The sequence below is a fragment of the Pollicipes pollicipes genome, unplaced genomic scaffold, assembly GCF_011947565.3.
Source record: "Pollicipes pollicipes isolate AB1234 unplaced genomic scaffold, Ppol_2.1 Scaffold_4881;HRSCAF=5763_pilon_pilon_pilon, whole genome shotgun sequence".
NCBI classification, from domain to species: Eukaryota; Metazoa; Arthropoda; class Thecostraca; order Pollicipedomorpha; family Pollicipedidae; genus Pollicipes; species Pollicipes pollicipes.
Window position 1 is genome coordinate 34816092 of NW_023596576.1, and position 12021 is coordinate 34828112.

The 12021-nt window shown below is 56.4% G+C and overlaps 1 protein-coding gene across 1 annotated transcript in view; it reads right to left on the minus strand.

The window, feature by feature from the left end:
* Positions 1–2580: 2580 nt before the first annotated feature.
* LOC119100297 (cAMP and cAMP-inhibited cGMP 3',5'-cyclic phosphodiesterase 10A-like) overlaps positions 2581–12021 on the minus strand; it is a 31956-nt gene continuing 22515 nt past the window's right edge. Inside the window, exon 11 of the mRNA XM_037223402.1 lies at positions 2581–2668. Coding sequence (XP_037079297.1) covers positions 2581–2668 — 88 coding nt within the window. The remainder of the gene's footprint in view (positions 2669–12021) is intronic.

Here is a 12021-nt window from a genome sequence, read left to right on the forward strand (position 1 = left end):
CATAAGCTACCACATCTTCCATAGGCAGGAGCGGAGCCTTGTCCCTGGTGGCGACATCGTTATGGCCAGCTCTGAGAACACGGTAACGGTCCGGCAGCGTAAAAGGTGCATGCATTGTGCAGCAGAGCCCGAATGGCGGCGCGACGGTGGCCGGCGCCGACTGGCCGCCGCCGCTAGAACTTGACCGCCTGCAGATGTCATCGATACCACTGGTCACAGAGGTCCGGTGCCTGAAGCCCACAGCGACTGGCGTGGGGCAACAGGTTGGAAGTTGCGGCCAATGGGCGCCAGTCAGCGGCAGACGCCCTGGGCTGCGGGATGTGGAGGGAGGGGGACGGGGGACGGGACGCGCTCTCGACACGCCCGCCCGTCCCGGCCAGCCCAGGGGGACGGCTGGAGCCTGACGCGGCTTGGTGAGTTGTTGAGCTACTCGGAACTTCTGTTCCGTAGTCGTCTCCGCCTGGTCCGGCAGTGACTCAGCACCCCAGGCCCGTGACAGTCCAAACTCCAGAGTACAGAACGTGTTTGGCGGATTACACCGGGATAATGCCGGTTCATGGGCTTGGCAGGTGGCACCTGCAGGAAATCATGCATGCATGCACATGCATCTGTGGAATGTAGAACAGTGTTACTTTTCAGATCAGTAGAGCCTCTATCGAAAATAATGCGCACACTATGTTGTGCAGGGTCTAATGGTTGGTTCAGCTGCAACAAAGTGCATCATGTGATGGGATATTTTCCGCGGCCGTCTAAGCACAGCATAAATGTTGAGCTTTACCTAGTGCCGCTTACACTACTGTTCCAAACGGCAATAACGGTGTAGTCGCATATGTGCCAGTCTAATTGATCAGAAAATACCCCGATCGTCTCAGGGGGCGTGATATGGGGACGTCGTCACGACATGGTGTACCTCTTCCACCTCTGAAGTCCCACGCCATCAGAAGGGGCACCGCCACAGGCAGCGTGAGATCTTTCTTCAAGTGTTATGAAACTTATTTTCCAATTATACTCCCCCCAGTCATAAATCCAGTGAAAGGAACTGCTGAGGGAACCGGAACGAACTGGCAAGGGAAAATAGCACCTCTCTTTCTAAGACATCACACAGATATTTTCCTCGCCGTTTCTCGTCCGTCGTCTTCTTTCTCTGAATCATTTCAGCCGCCTGCGTCTACATGCCTCCTCTCGTCCATACCAATGGCCTCCTCACCGCTTCCGACTGCAAAATTTCCCAAATACAGCCCCGCTTGACACAACCCTTGACACTTGACTCACGCACTGTGACACCGGTGTCCATAGTCCATGTAAACTGCAGACGGTGGTTGGTGGACTTCCCACGACTGTGGGAGTAGGGCGTGGCGAGGTGGTAAATCACCAGGCTGCCGCCGGCGCAGGCGTGTACAGCGGCTGCTGCCCCCCCCCCCCCTCAGCCCACCCGCTCCGCCACTCGTCAGAGATCCAGTCCCATCTCACCATCTCAAACCCTCGTAACAAGGCTGTTATGTAACACCGTCCAGCTGCGAGATGCTTTGGTCAATGTCCAGTGCAGCTTAAGAGAAGAAAACAACGCCAAGGAGTGCCCTTTGGAGCCTGATGACACAATCCGTGAAAGAACACAGCTCAAATGGCGCCCCTGAAGTGAACTCGGTCAATATATAACACTCGTGGCTGGAGCTGCCTCCCCCGCGAAACCCACCTAGCCCGGCCAGTATATCATCAGCAGCGGCGTCATGGTTTGACCGCGGTGTGAACGTTATTGGTAGGCCCTGACCCATTATGACCGCGGTGTGTGCGCTGTCGGTCGATCCTGACCCATTATGACCGCGATGTGTGCGCTGTCGGTCGACCCTGACCCATTATGACCGCGGTGTGTGCGCTGTCGGTCGACCCTGACCCATTATGACCGCGGCGTGTGCGCTGTTGGTCGACCCCCGACCACGCACGACCGCGGTGTGTGCGCTGTTGGTCGGCCCTGACCCATTATGACCGCGTTGTGTGCGCTGTTGGTCGACCCCGATCAATCATGACCGCGGTGTGTGCGCTGTCGGTCGACCCTGACCCATTATGACCGCGGCGTGTGCGCTGTTGGTCGACCCCGACCACGCACGACCGCGGTGTGTGCGCTGTTGGTCGACCCTGACCCATTATGACCGCGTTGTGTGCGCTGTTGGTCGACCCCGATCAATCATGACCGCGGTGTGTGCGCTGTTGGTCGACCCTGACCCATTATGGCCGCGGTGTGTGCGCTGTTGATCGCCCTGACCAAGCATGACCACGGTGTGCGCGCTGTTGGTCGACCCCGAGGCATTATGACCACGGTGTGCGCGCTGTTGGTCAGCTCCGACCAATGATGACCGCGGTGCGTGCTCTGTTGATCGCCCTGACCAAGCATGACCACGGTGTGCGCGCTGTTGGTCGACCCCGAGGCATTATGACCACGGTGTGCGCGCTGTTGGTCGGCTCCGACCAATGATGACCGCGGTGCGTGCGCTGTTGATCGACCCTGACCCGGCCCCGTCGACACCGCCGGCGCCGGATGGGCCGCGGCGGTGGTATCGGCGCCGTCCGCTAATAGGATGGCCGTTACAGGGTCTCGGAAGCCTCAGGACCGTGGCCGCCGCTGTCATCGGGGCCGGAGTACGCCGATACATGGCGCGCAGCGTGGCTCGCCCTGAGGCGGGGCAGGTCACTGGTGAGGCGGGGCAGGTCACTATGAGGCGCGGCAGGTTACTGGTGAGGCGGGGCAGGCCACTACGAGGCGGGGCAGGTCACTATGAGGCGGGGCAGATTACCGGTGAAGCAGAGTAAGTCACTATGAGGCAGGGCAGGTCACTGGTAAGGCGGGGCAGATCACTGGTGAGGCGGGGCAGATCACTGGTGAGGCAGGGCAGGCCACTATGAGGCGGGGAAATTCACTAGTGAAGCTGAGTAAATCCCTATGACGCGGGGTAGGTCACTGGCGAGACATGGCAGGTCGCTGATGATGAGGGTCAGATCACTGGGGAGGCGGGCAGGTCACTGGTGAGGCGGGGCAACTCACAGATGAGGCGCGGTGGGTTGCTGGTGAAGCAGGGCAGGAAACCGATGAGGCGGGGCAGGTCACTGGTGAAACAGGGCAGGTCACAGCAATGCTACCACTTCTTTACCGATACCGTACTGTATGGGCACATCACCACGCAGTGATAAGGCACTAGGCTGTTGCTATGCTACACCAGTACCGTGCTACACCGGTGCGGTGGGGCACAAACGCGGTATTTCATCGGTGCCGTCCCGCCCTGTCAAGGGAGGGCGACCCCAGGAGGCCGGCTGCGTCCGTACCAGGCATCCCTCAGCGTCGACCGCAGGCGCGTCACCGCAGCCGCCGGGCCGACGTTACGCCACGGCGCCTTTGCACAACGCCTGAGAGCCGGGTATCAATGACAGCCGCTGCAACACGTGGCCGGGCCGGGCAGCGCCGCCGCACGGCCCGCCAGGCTGGAGAGGCCGCGCCGGCCCGGCCCGTGCCAGGGCCCGCCCCAGGGCAGAACCGAGGTCACGGGACTGGCCCCGCCGCTCCGCGCCACCGCCCGTTTCCAATGGCCGTCTCGAGAGAACGCGGCGGCTCTTGTGTGACCGGCTAGGGATGACTATTCACCTGACACCAAGACCAAGGGCAGCGGCTAGCTAGCTTCTACTCACGCTTGGCTTTCACCGCCTCCGTCTCCACTCATCGGACACTAAGTGAATCACGTGAGAGCGCTGGGAGAAGCGCAAATATGGTGAGGAGCTGACACACGGCACCGAAGTGTTTACCGCTCCGGGCGGCAAGAAAAGCTGCAGATCGTTTGTACCTGCCCATGCAAGGTGCGACACTACCGTAGATTGATGCCAACAAGTGGGCTGGAAAACATGTGGACGTCATCACACGATGACGCACAGGTGCTACTTTCAAATCTTGAGCGAAAAATAATAGTTAATAATGTGAACGATAATGGGAACGAAAGCATTTGACCAACACTGAGTTCACTCTTAGCTCCCCATCCCGGATTTTTTGACGGGCGGTTAAATTCAGTGCCCGAGCTGTCGTCTTGTGAATTCGTTCCTGGTCATCACACATCCAGCAACGAGAAAGCGTGCATGACCTTTGACATCTCTTGCCATCGACCGCACCACACCTGCTCCGAGTCACTAACGTTTTTCGTCGCTGACTAAACAGTTCGTCGTTAAATGACTGTTAAATGCTGCTGTCTTTTCCACAAGCAAATCCGCTGTCGTTGGCTTCATTCAATGAACTCCATGGAGCTCTTGGTCGATTCTCTCCGACGGTTCCATGCAAACAAACCCCCCGGAGCGCGGTCCGGTGGCGCGTTCAGCGGTTATAACGGGCCACAAACACAGCGCTGGTGTTGGCCGCCGGTTGGCCGGGCCGACTGAAAAAGGCGCTCGACCGGCGTCACAACCGCCCAGCCCGGCACGTGACAGCCAGGAAAACAACGCCGCGCTGCAGACGCGGCAAACTGGCCCAACGGCGCCGCTGTCTGGCTGGCTGCCACATCGACGGCTGCAGCAGCAGCGGCGGCCTGGCGGCCTGTCAGCAGTTACAGCTGCTGATGTGACTTTCCACGGTGACTGGAGCTCCAACGAAGCTGGCATTTCTTTCCGAGCGTCCTGACTGTGCCTTACCATACAGTCGCATCGCGACCAACGGGAGTCACTACGGAGGGCAGAGGAAACACGGGAACTGTTGGTAAACCCACGATCAAACCCACGTCTGCCATGGAAGATGCGGAGACCCTGTATAACTAGCGATCGACACGATCGACACATGTGACGATCGTGTACTGGGTGAGCCGAGGAGCCTCCGCTGCCAGCGCCGACTGCGCCGTCGGCCCCGGTCCGCCTCGCCCGACGTGCCGGCTATCCGAGCTGGCACGCGGCGGCCCGGCAGCCCCGGTCCGCGGCGCCCGGCTGCCCCAGCTGGCACGCGTCGGCGAGACCTCGTACTCACCCCGCACCTGCAGCCCTCGCCAGGCAGACCGGTCCGCGGCGCCCGGCTGCCCCAGCTGGCACGCGTTGGCGAGACCTCGTACTCACCCCGCACCTGCAGCCCTCGCCAGGCAGACCGTGCCGCGGACCTGCGCCGCACAACGGCGCACGACACACCTCAAATGCCGGCGGGTTTCTCCCGGCGCACTAGCAAAGGGTGTTGCGGGTCTAGCGTCGTCACCATCTGTCGCCCCGTGTGTCAGCAACAGAATTTGTGGGCCGTTTCCGAATCAAGTTCAATTGGGCGCCGGTTGCGAACAATAGCTAACATTGCATGCGGCGGTCATCGCAGCTGTACGATGTGTTTGTATTGCATGTTCTCATGCTGCTGGTTAAGCAGTATCAAATAATGCAAATTTGGCTGCATTCCCATTACCTCTTACAGGCGATTGCAAGTAGCCATACCATCTTAATAACCATCTTAATCCTTCGTGAGCACGGCTTATAACTCTAAACTGATCTTCCAATGCTTCGCTTCTTTAATTGAAACTGGTACGGCATTTTACCAAGTCACTACTGTTCACACGATGCGCCTGAATGGCCGGCAAAAACAGCTAAATGCCTTGACATAACGTCGATGACGCCCACATGTGGGCTGAGATTGCGTGAACTAACCGTCGGTCCGAAAAACACGACTGGCCTATAAAACAATGAGTATGTATATGCTTATAGCTACGATTAATATATATCACAGTTAGGATGATCCGTGAGTACCAGCCAGTGCCCAAGATATCAGTACAGAGAGCAAAGACGGTTCGGATGTGCCGATGCGGAACAAGAGACAACGGAGAGCAGCACCTGGCTGAGGGAACGATGTCATCCAGCTAACCAGAATTACCCGTCTGTATCCCCGTAAGCACCGTAAGTGGCACCTATCCACAGTCATCGTAAACTGAGCGTCCGCTGAGCACTGTTGCGCTGGTGGCGCGGGTGAACGCGGCACTGGCGCGGCGTGACGCCGCTGGCGCGCCCGCGGCAATGCCAGGTCTTTACCACTCCGAGCGGGGGGACGCGCGACAGGTGGTGTCACTTCCGGTGGCGGGGTCAGACGCGGCTCACGGCTGCCCCCCGCACGAGCCGCGGCAAGGCCCGAGCCGGCGGTGTCCGGGAAACGCGGCACGTGACGCCCACATACCACGTGGGAAGACAAGCAACAAGACCGAAGAATACCGCAGCGGGGCAGGGAGACGAGGCAACAGGGCATGCAGAGGACGCAATAGGGCAGCATGACGCGGAAATAGGGCAAGGAGACGCGGCGATAGGGTAGCAGGACCCCATAGCAACTCAGGAGGAAGCAGACAGTAGAAGGTTTTATTGAAGGACGCCGTAGAAGGAGAGAAAAACACACCGCTTTAGCAGGCCAACTATGGGATCACCGCCACAACGCAAAGCAGGGCCTTCGGCCTAAGCCATAGTGAGTGCCATAGTTGGAGCTGATGCTTGGTGTTTGTGGGCGCATGTTGAGGCAATTCCTCACAGTGAGGGTAACATAACGATGAAATGTGCGAGCTTACCAGCAGCCTTTGCGAACCGATCAGAAGGCCTGAGCAAAGATAAGATGCCACAAATATGCTACTTGTTCGTTCATACACCTACATCTCAGTTGTAAGGCGATACACTTTTATGTGTCGTTCACAAGTGAGTAGGAAAACGGCATTTGTTACACCAATGTTTAGTTGCATGTCTTGTACACCAACGTCATAATATTTCCCACAATAAAGTATGCAAGCTCTGGCACTATGGCCAGAAAACTTGGATGGATATATGCGCAATATTAGCACAAAGCGGGTTATAACGCATAGTACATCAACTATAAGAGCCGCCACTATGTGCAGGAGGGACAATGGCGAATAGACCTACAAATGCCATGAAAACAGACACAAGGCCCACAAGTTTTTGTAGACGGAGCAGACGCCAGGGAAGGACGCTGGACGCAGAGCTGGTCTCAGGGACACCGGAACACTAGCATTCCTGCTCTGAATCCTCACATCCGCCATCCCATGCAGTCGGTGATGGGATTGCCAATTCTTTATGCCAATTTCTGAAAATCTCTGCGTAGCTTCGATAGTTGGTTTACGTTTGTTTTTCTCAGTTAACCCCTATCACAAAACCGACGCAGTGGGCCGACGACCGGGCGCCAACGACACGGCGAAGACTTCGACGCATCCACGCCGATCTAACACCGGGAATTCCGACGCGGCATGCGTCACGAGCAGCGCGCGCGCCGGCCGCTGCTGCGGATGTCCCGCGGGGCGCGCGGGTCGGCGCGGAGAGGGCGCCGCCGGCTGGCGCAGCCCACCACTCGCTGTAACTGCGGCCGGCCCGCTCCGCCAACGGCCGCCGAGCACGTAACAGCGCGGAGCCGGAGGCGCCCTGCCGGCTCACGGCACGGCGTCGGCGCGGCGGCCGAGCGCGCAAACCTGGCTGCAGTCGAGCCGGTAGTTGCACGGGTGCCCTGGCACCAGACCGTGGCAAACACGGCGTTTCATAACACGCTTTCGGCACAACTGATCCGTGAGGCGGGACGAAGAATCCGGCTGTTGGGAGGGCAACCTTGAACTGCTTGTGCCGCTGTATGGCCATAAAGTGCCAGTGTCAAGACTCTTTCATTCTCCAAGCATTCATTCGATATTAGTCTTTGATGTGTATCCCCTGGTCTGCATGTGAGCCAGTTTGTATGCAAGACCTGGAGCCAAACAGCGAGGAGCACACGCCCTGCCAGCGTTGCGCAAATAGCACAGTGCATTGGTGACGCGATAGGCGATGCTGATCAGGCCGGAGAGACCTCGATGCGTGCACAGTGAGTGTTTTCTGCCTGTACGAAGTGTTGGGTCAAAGAGAACAACAGCGTTCGCTTCAGCCCAGCGCGCTCACCCAGGCTCTCTGGCGACAAGTACAGACTCGCCACACTCTGCAGCCCGGCACACTTCGGAGGCCGGTCGGGCCGTTTTCCGTCGCAAGCCGTGGCAAATGACGGCCAGGTCAGCGCGGCGGGGACGAGTTCCCAGAGCGGCCGGGCACGTGGGCCGGCTCGCAGTGGTTGCGACACCGGCCACAGTGGGCCGCCGAGGCCGGCGAGGTGAGCTGCCCGCCCGCCGACCGGCGCCTCGCCCTGGCTCGCCCGATCAGGCGCCGGTATTGGCCCGACCGGAGGGGCCAGTTTTTGTGCCGGTCAGCCGGGACACCATGAAATTGTCTATAGGGCCGGTGAGGTAATGCCCTTGGAATTATACGGCTGGAAGAGGGCCAAGACATGGGCCACGCCGAGGGGGGCATTTTTTTTCCAAGAAACGGGCGGCCTTGAGGTGCCTGTTGGCATTGTCACTCGGAATGCCGGTGCTTATAACAAATTAGGGTTACTATTTTCCACCGCGATGTGACGTGGCAGGCGGGAAGAGCGGGGGGAGGATGCAATGCCAACGGCGATATGCATCATTGAAACGAATAAACCTGTTAAGATCAACCAGACGTTTCTCAAGTTGTTCTGTTATGATTAGTCGGTTCGTCCGATATGCACACAAAATAAAATATGAGCCTAGCAAAGAACTGCATCGTCCTTCCCCAAAAACTTTGTTCCATTTACGGCGTCACTGCGCCGACATTTACATAAGACCAGGAATGTACGCGAGAGATCTCCGTATCCTCTGAGCAGAAGAGCACACACACGAGCACAAGCACAAATCACAACATAACTTATTTTCATATTCAGACGGTTTACTGAACGGGGAAGTGATTTCAAATAAGGATTTCTGACATCTTCAGGCAGGACAGGAGTGCAAAGCAGACCACGTCAGGCCCGGCCAGCAGGTCAGGCGCAAGCCTAAGATGATTAACGAATAAACCATTTATGGAAAAGTGCTCCCACTCTTCGCAAAAGCGTTAGAAAGTCAGCAGGTGATATCCAAACAAGGCACCATCTGATGAATTGCCTGTCACTTGCTCAGATCGTTGTGACTAAGTGATCCGAAGTTTCAAGGTGTCTCCTGTGTTACATAGTCTCCACGCTGTTGCGTGGTGTCGAGACATCCTCCGATCGTGGGCGGATGACCTTAACCCAGCTGATCAGCGCGATGGCAGGTCATCTCTGCCCGGCCCCATTTGTGACGCGCCGCAGCGCGGGCCGGACCTGCTGAGTTTAACAATCAGCCTCGTCCGTGGCGCCTACGCACCACCGAATCCCATTTCAAATGACTGGCAGGTGAAACCCTTCGGTAAGCTGACTCATCGTTCAAACCTTCACCTCACCTCCACCTCGACTGCCACCTCTCACCCCAACCGTCTCCACGGCCTCCCGCAGCCGGCAAGGGCATCTGCCCACGTGCAGTGACAGCGTCCGGTGTCCTGACGTCTCGCGGCATTGCCGTTAAGCTTCAGTGCACGGCAAGCGGATGTGACGTTTTCCTTTCACGCCATTACGCCCCCGCTTCATTGAGAAAATACAGGATTCGAACAGAGAGTGACCTTCGGGATCAGGGTGGAGCTCCTGGCCGCGGGCTGCAGCGCCTATCGGCTGTCGCTCGGTGTGTGGTGATCACTTCAGCTCCGTTTCAGCTCTAGGATAATCTTAAAGTTCATATTCGATGAACTGACGGCTTCTCACAGCGGCGTGTTTTCCTGGTAAAATAATGAAACGCTTACGTAATAGTTCATGGTTTCAGTGAGCTGTAATACGCCAGGTAACTCAGAATTGTGCACAGCCACAGACACTCATTTAGCGTGATCAGCACTTGATCAGTCGCTAATTTGAGCACTGGCTCAACCACTGGATCAACCGAAGGTTCAATTAATGGTGCAGCCGCCAGCGCAATCAGTGGTTCAGCCTGTGAGCCCAGCTATGTTGCGTAGGCCCAGGGCACCTCCCCGCTGTTCGCCGTCGCCCGTGCTGCGGCCGGGGTCATCACCACGAGCCGGGGTCGCCGTCCTGATGCGGGTGTTTGTGCCGAGCTCCGCTGCGACCACTCAGCCAAATAGAAACACTTCCTGCGGCTGCTGCTGGGAGCGTCCTGAGCCGGTGGAAGTAGTTTCTCCTCGGCTGGCGCGCATGCGTAATCGCATCCCGGCGGTTTCGATTCGAATTTGTGGACGTAGACGATGCGCTACTTCTTTGCGATACAGAACGGAAAAGGAGCTTAAAAATTGAACATGTGATGACTTCTCAATTGCTAACGAGGGTCTCTAATCCTAAATCGTAAATCCCAAGCGCTTGTTAACTGTCATGCTCTGAGAGCGAAGTGCTGTAGAGGCGCATGCTGCGTTTTCGTCACGTGGACCATGGCGTCAGCTGACGCGTGCGTTACGCCATATTAGACATACCTTGCCACGGGCAAGGCAACGACACAAGTTTTGACATCATATCTTAACCTCAATCTCCAAATCCAAGGATGAGTTTCATGGACGCTTCTGAATGCCAGAGCAAGCGCGCGGAGGGCACCTAAACAAAACATTCATGGCCACTGAGCTCCGTGAGGCACCCGCAGAACCAGAGCTGTGCCTTCTTCCGCCCAACTTGACACTCAGTGAGATCCACCGATAAGAAAGTCGGCTGACTTTGAACTGCATCTCTTGTCTGATATAACACCACGCTCAAGTTGGTTTGAATTACGTATATCTAATTAAGCAATGATACTTCCTCTCCAGATTCTGCGAAAAGCGACGCGCTCTGACATACCACTTTTCGTTTCACTGCTTCCAAGGATTAGCGAAACATGATCGTCACCACCCTTCTTTCGGCCACGACAGACGCAGGACGACGGGAATGACGCCACTCTCGCGATGGTTTGATGGGCCGAGATCGCCTTTACGCTGTACCCCAAACACTGGCATATTTCAGAGTAACACGTCAAGCGCTGCCGCATCTGAAGGCATCGATGCTTTCGCCGGCAGGGCTAACGCTAAAGCCAAGTCTTAGCATTCATTGCAGCACGCACTGAGTGCTCTCTCTGCGAAAGGAATTCTAACTGAACAAGAACATGTAGAAAGTTTCTTTGGATCTACGCCAAAAATGATTGTTAATCAATCTGTATGGTCCTTATTGACTAGAAGTTAAATCCGCGGAAAAGACATGGATAACCATGAATCGGCTAAAAAAGCTCACGGTAACGGCACTCAAGTATAAGCGGTAGTGAAAACCGATAGAAAAATCAAAACAATATGTAGAGGACATTCACAACCCTATGCGTCTGGGTGCAGCACTTAAGGTGGGAAAGAAGAGAAAAGGTAGGACAAGTGTTTCAGAGTTACGCACCCGTCAGTGCTCCTCGTGAGGTGGCTGGTAATCCACGATGAAAGAACAAAATGAGCGTCCAGAAATTCCAACAGTGCTGCCAGGAATGTCTGTAGAGCTGTTGAAACCTCCTGAGATTTCAACAGCTATAGCCTTCGGCGGTTCATAGCTGACGTTCGTGTGACCATAGTGTGAAATGCATCCAGATCTAGGGTGGGAATATTGGTTTACCTAGTCCATTCAACCTGGTCCATTAACATTCAACCAACACATTCAGTGTTCAACAAGACATTGCATCGATTGGGCTGTGCCGAATGTTACACAAAGACAGCTGCATTACGGAGCACTTGACCCTGCGGTGTGGTGTACCGTCCTATAACCAGTCTGAAATCAATAGCTTACAGTCTGGTAGCTACTTGTTAGTTGCAGTCAATAGACGCCGAGGGCGTAATTTCGCAAGCTAAGTGGGGGGGGGGGGGGAGGGGAACAGCGAACTACGCTCTGACTAAAACCTACACTGAACATTAAAAAAATACATTAAAAATCGGGTTTGGCCCCTAATTTGGCTAGCTCCCTATCCGAAGTTCAGGGACTTGAGCCACCCCCCCCCCCCTGCAAAAAACTACAACCTTGCTCACAATCAAAAGCTTTCCATAAACTGGATAAACTGGAGTCGTATGCCGACGCGCCGCTTCTCATGGGTTTGGTTGCTGTGGGAGCGCCCTCCCCCGCTCTGGAGCCCTACCCCATGAGCCGGGGACGGCGATGGCTGGCCG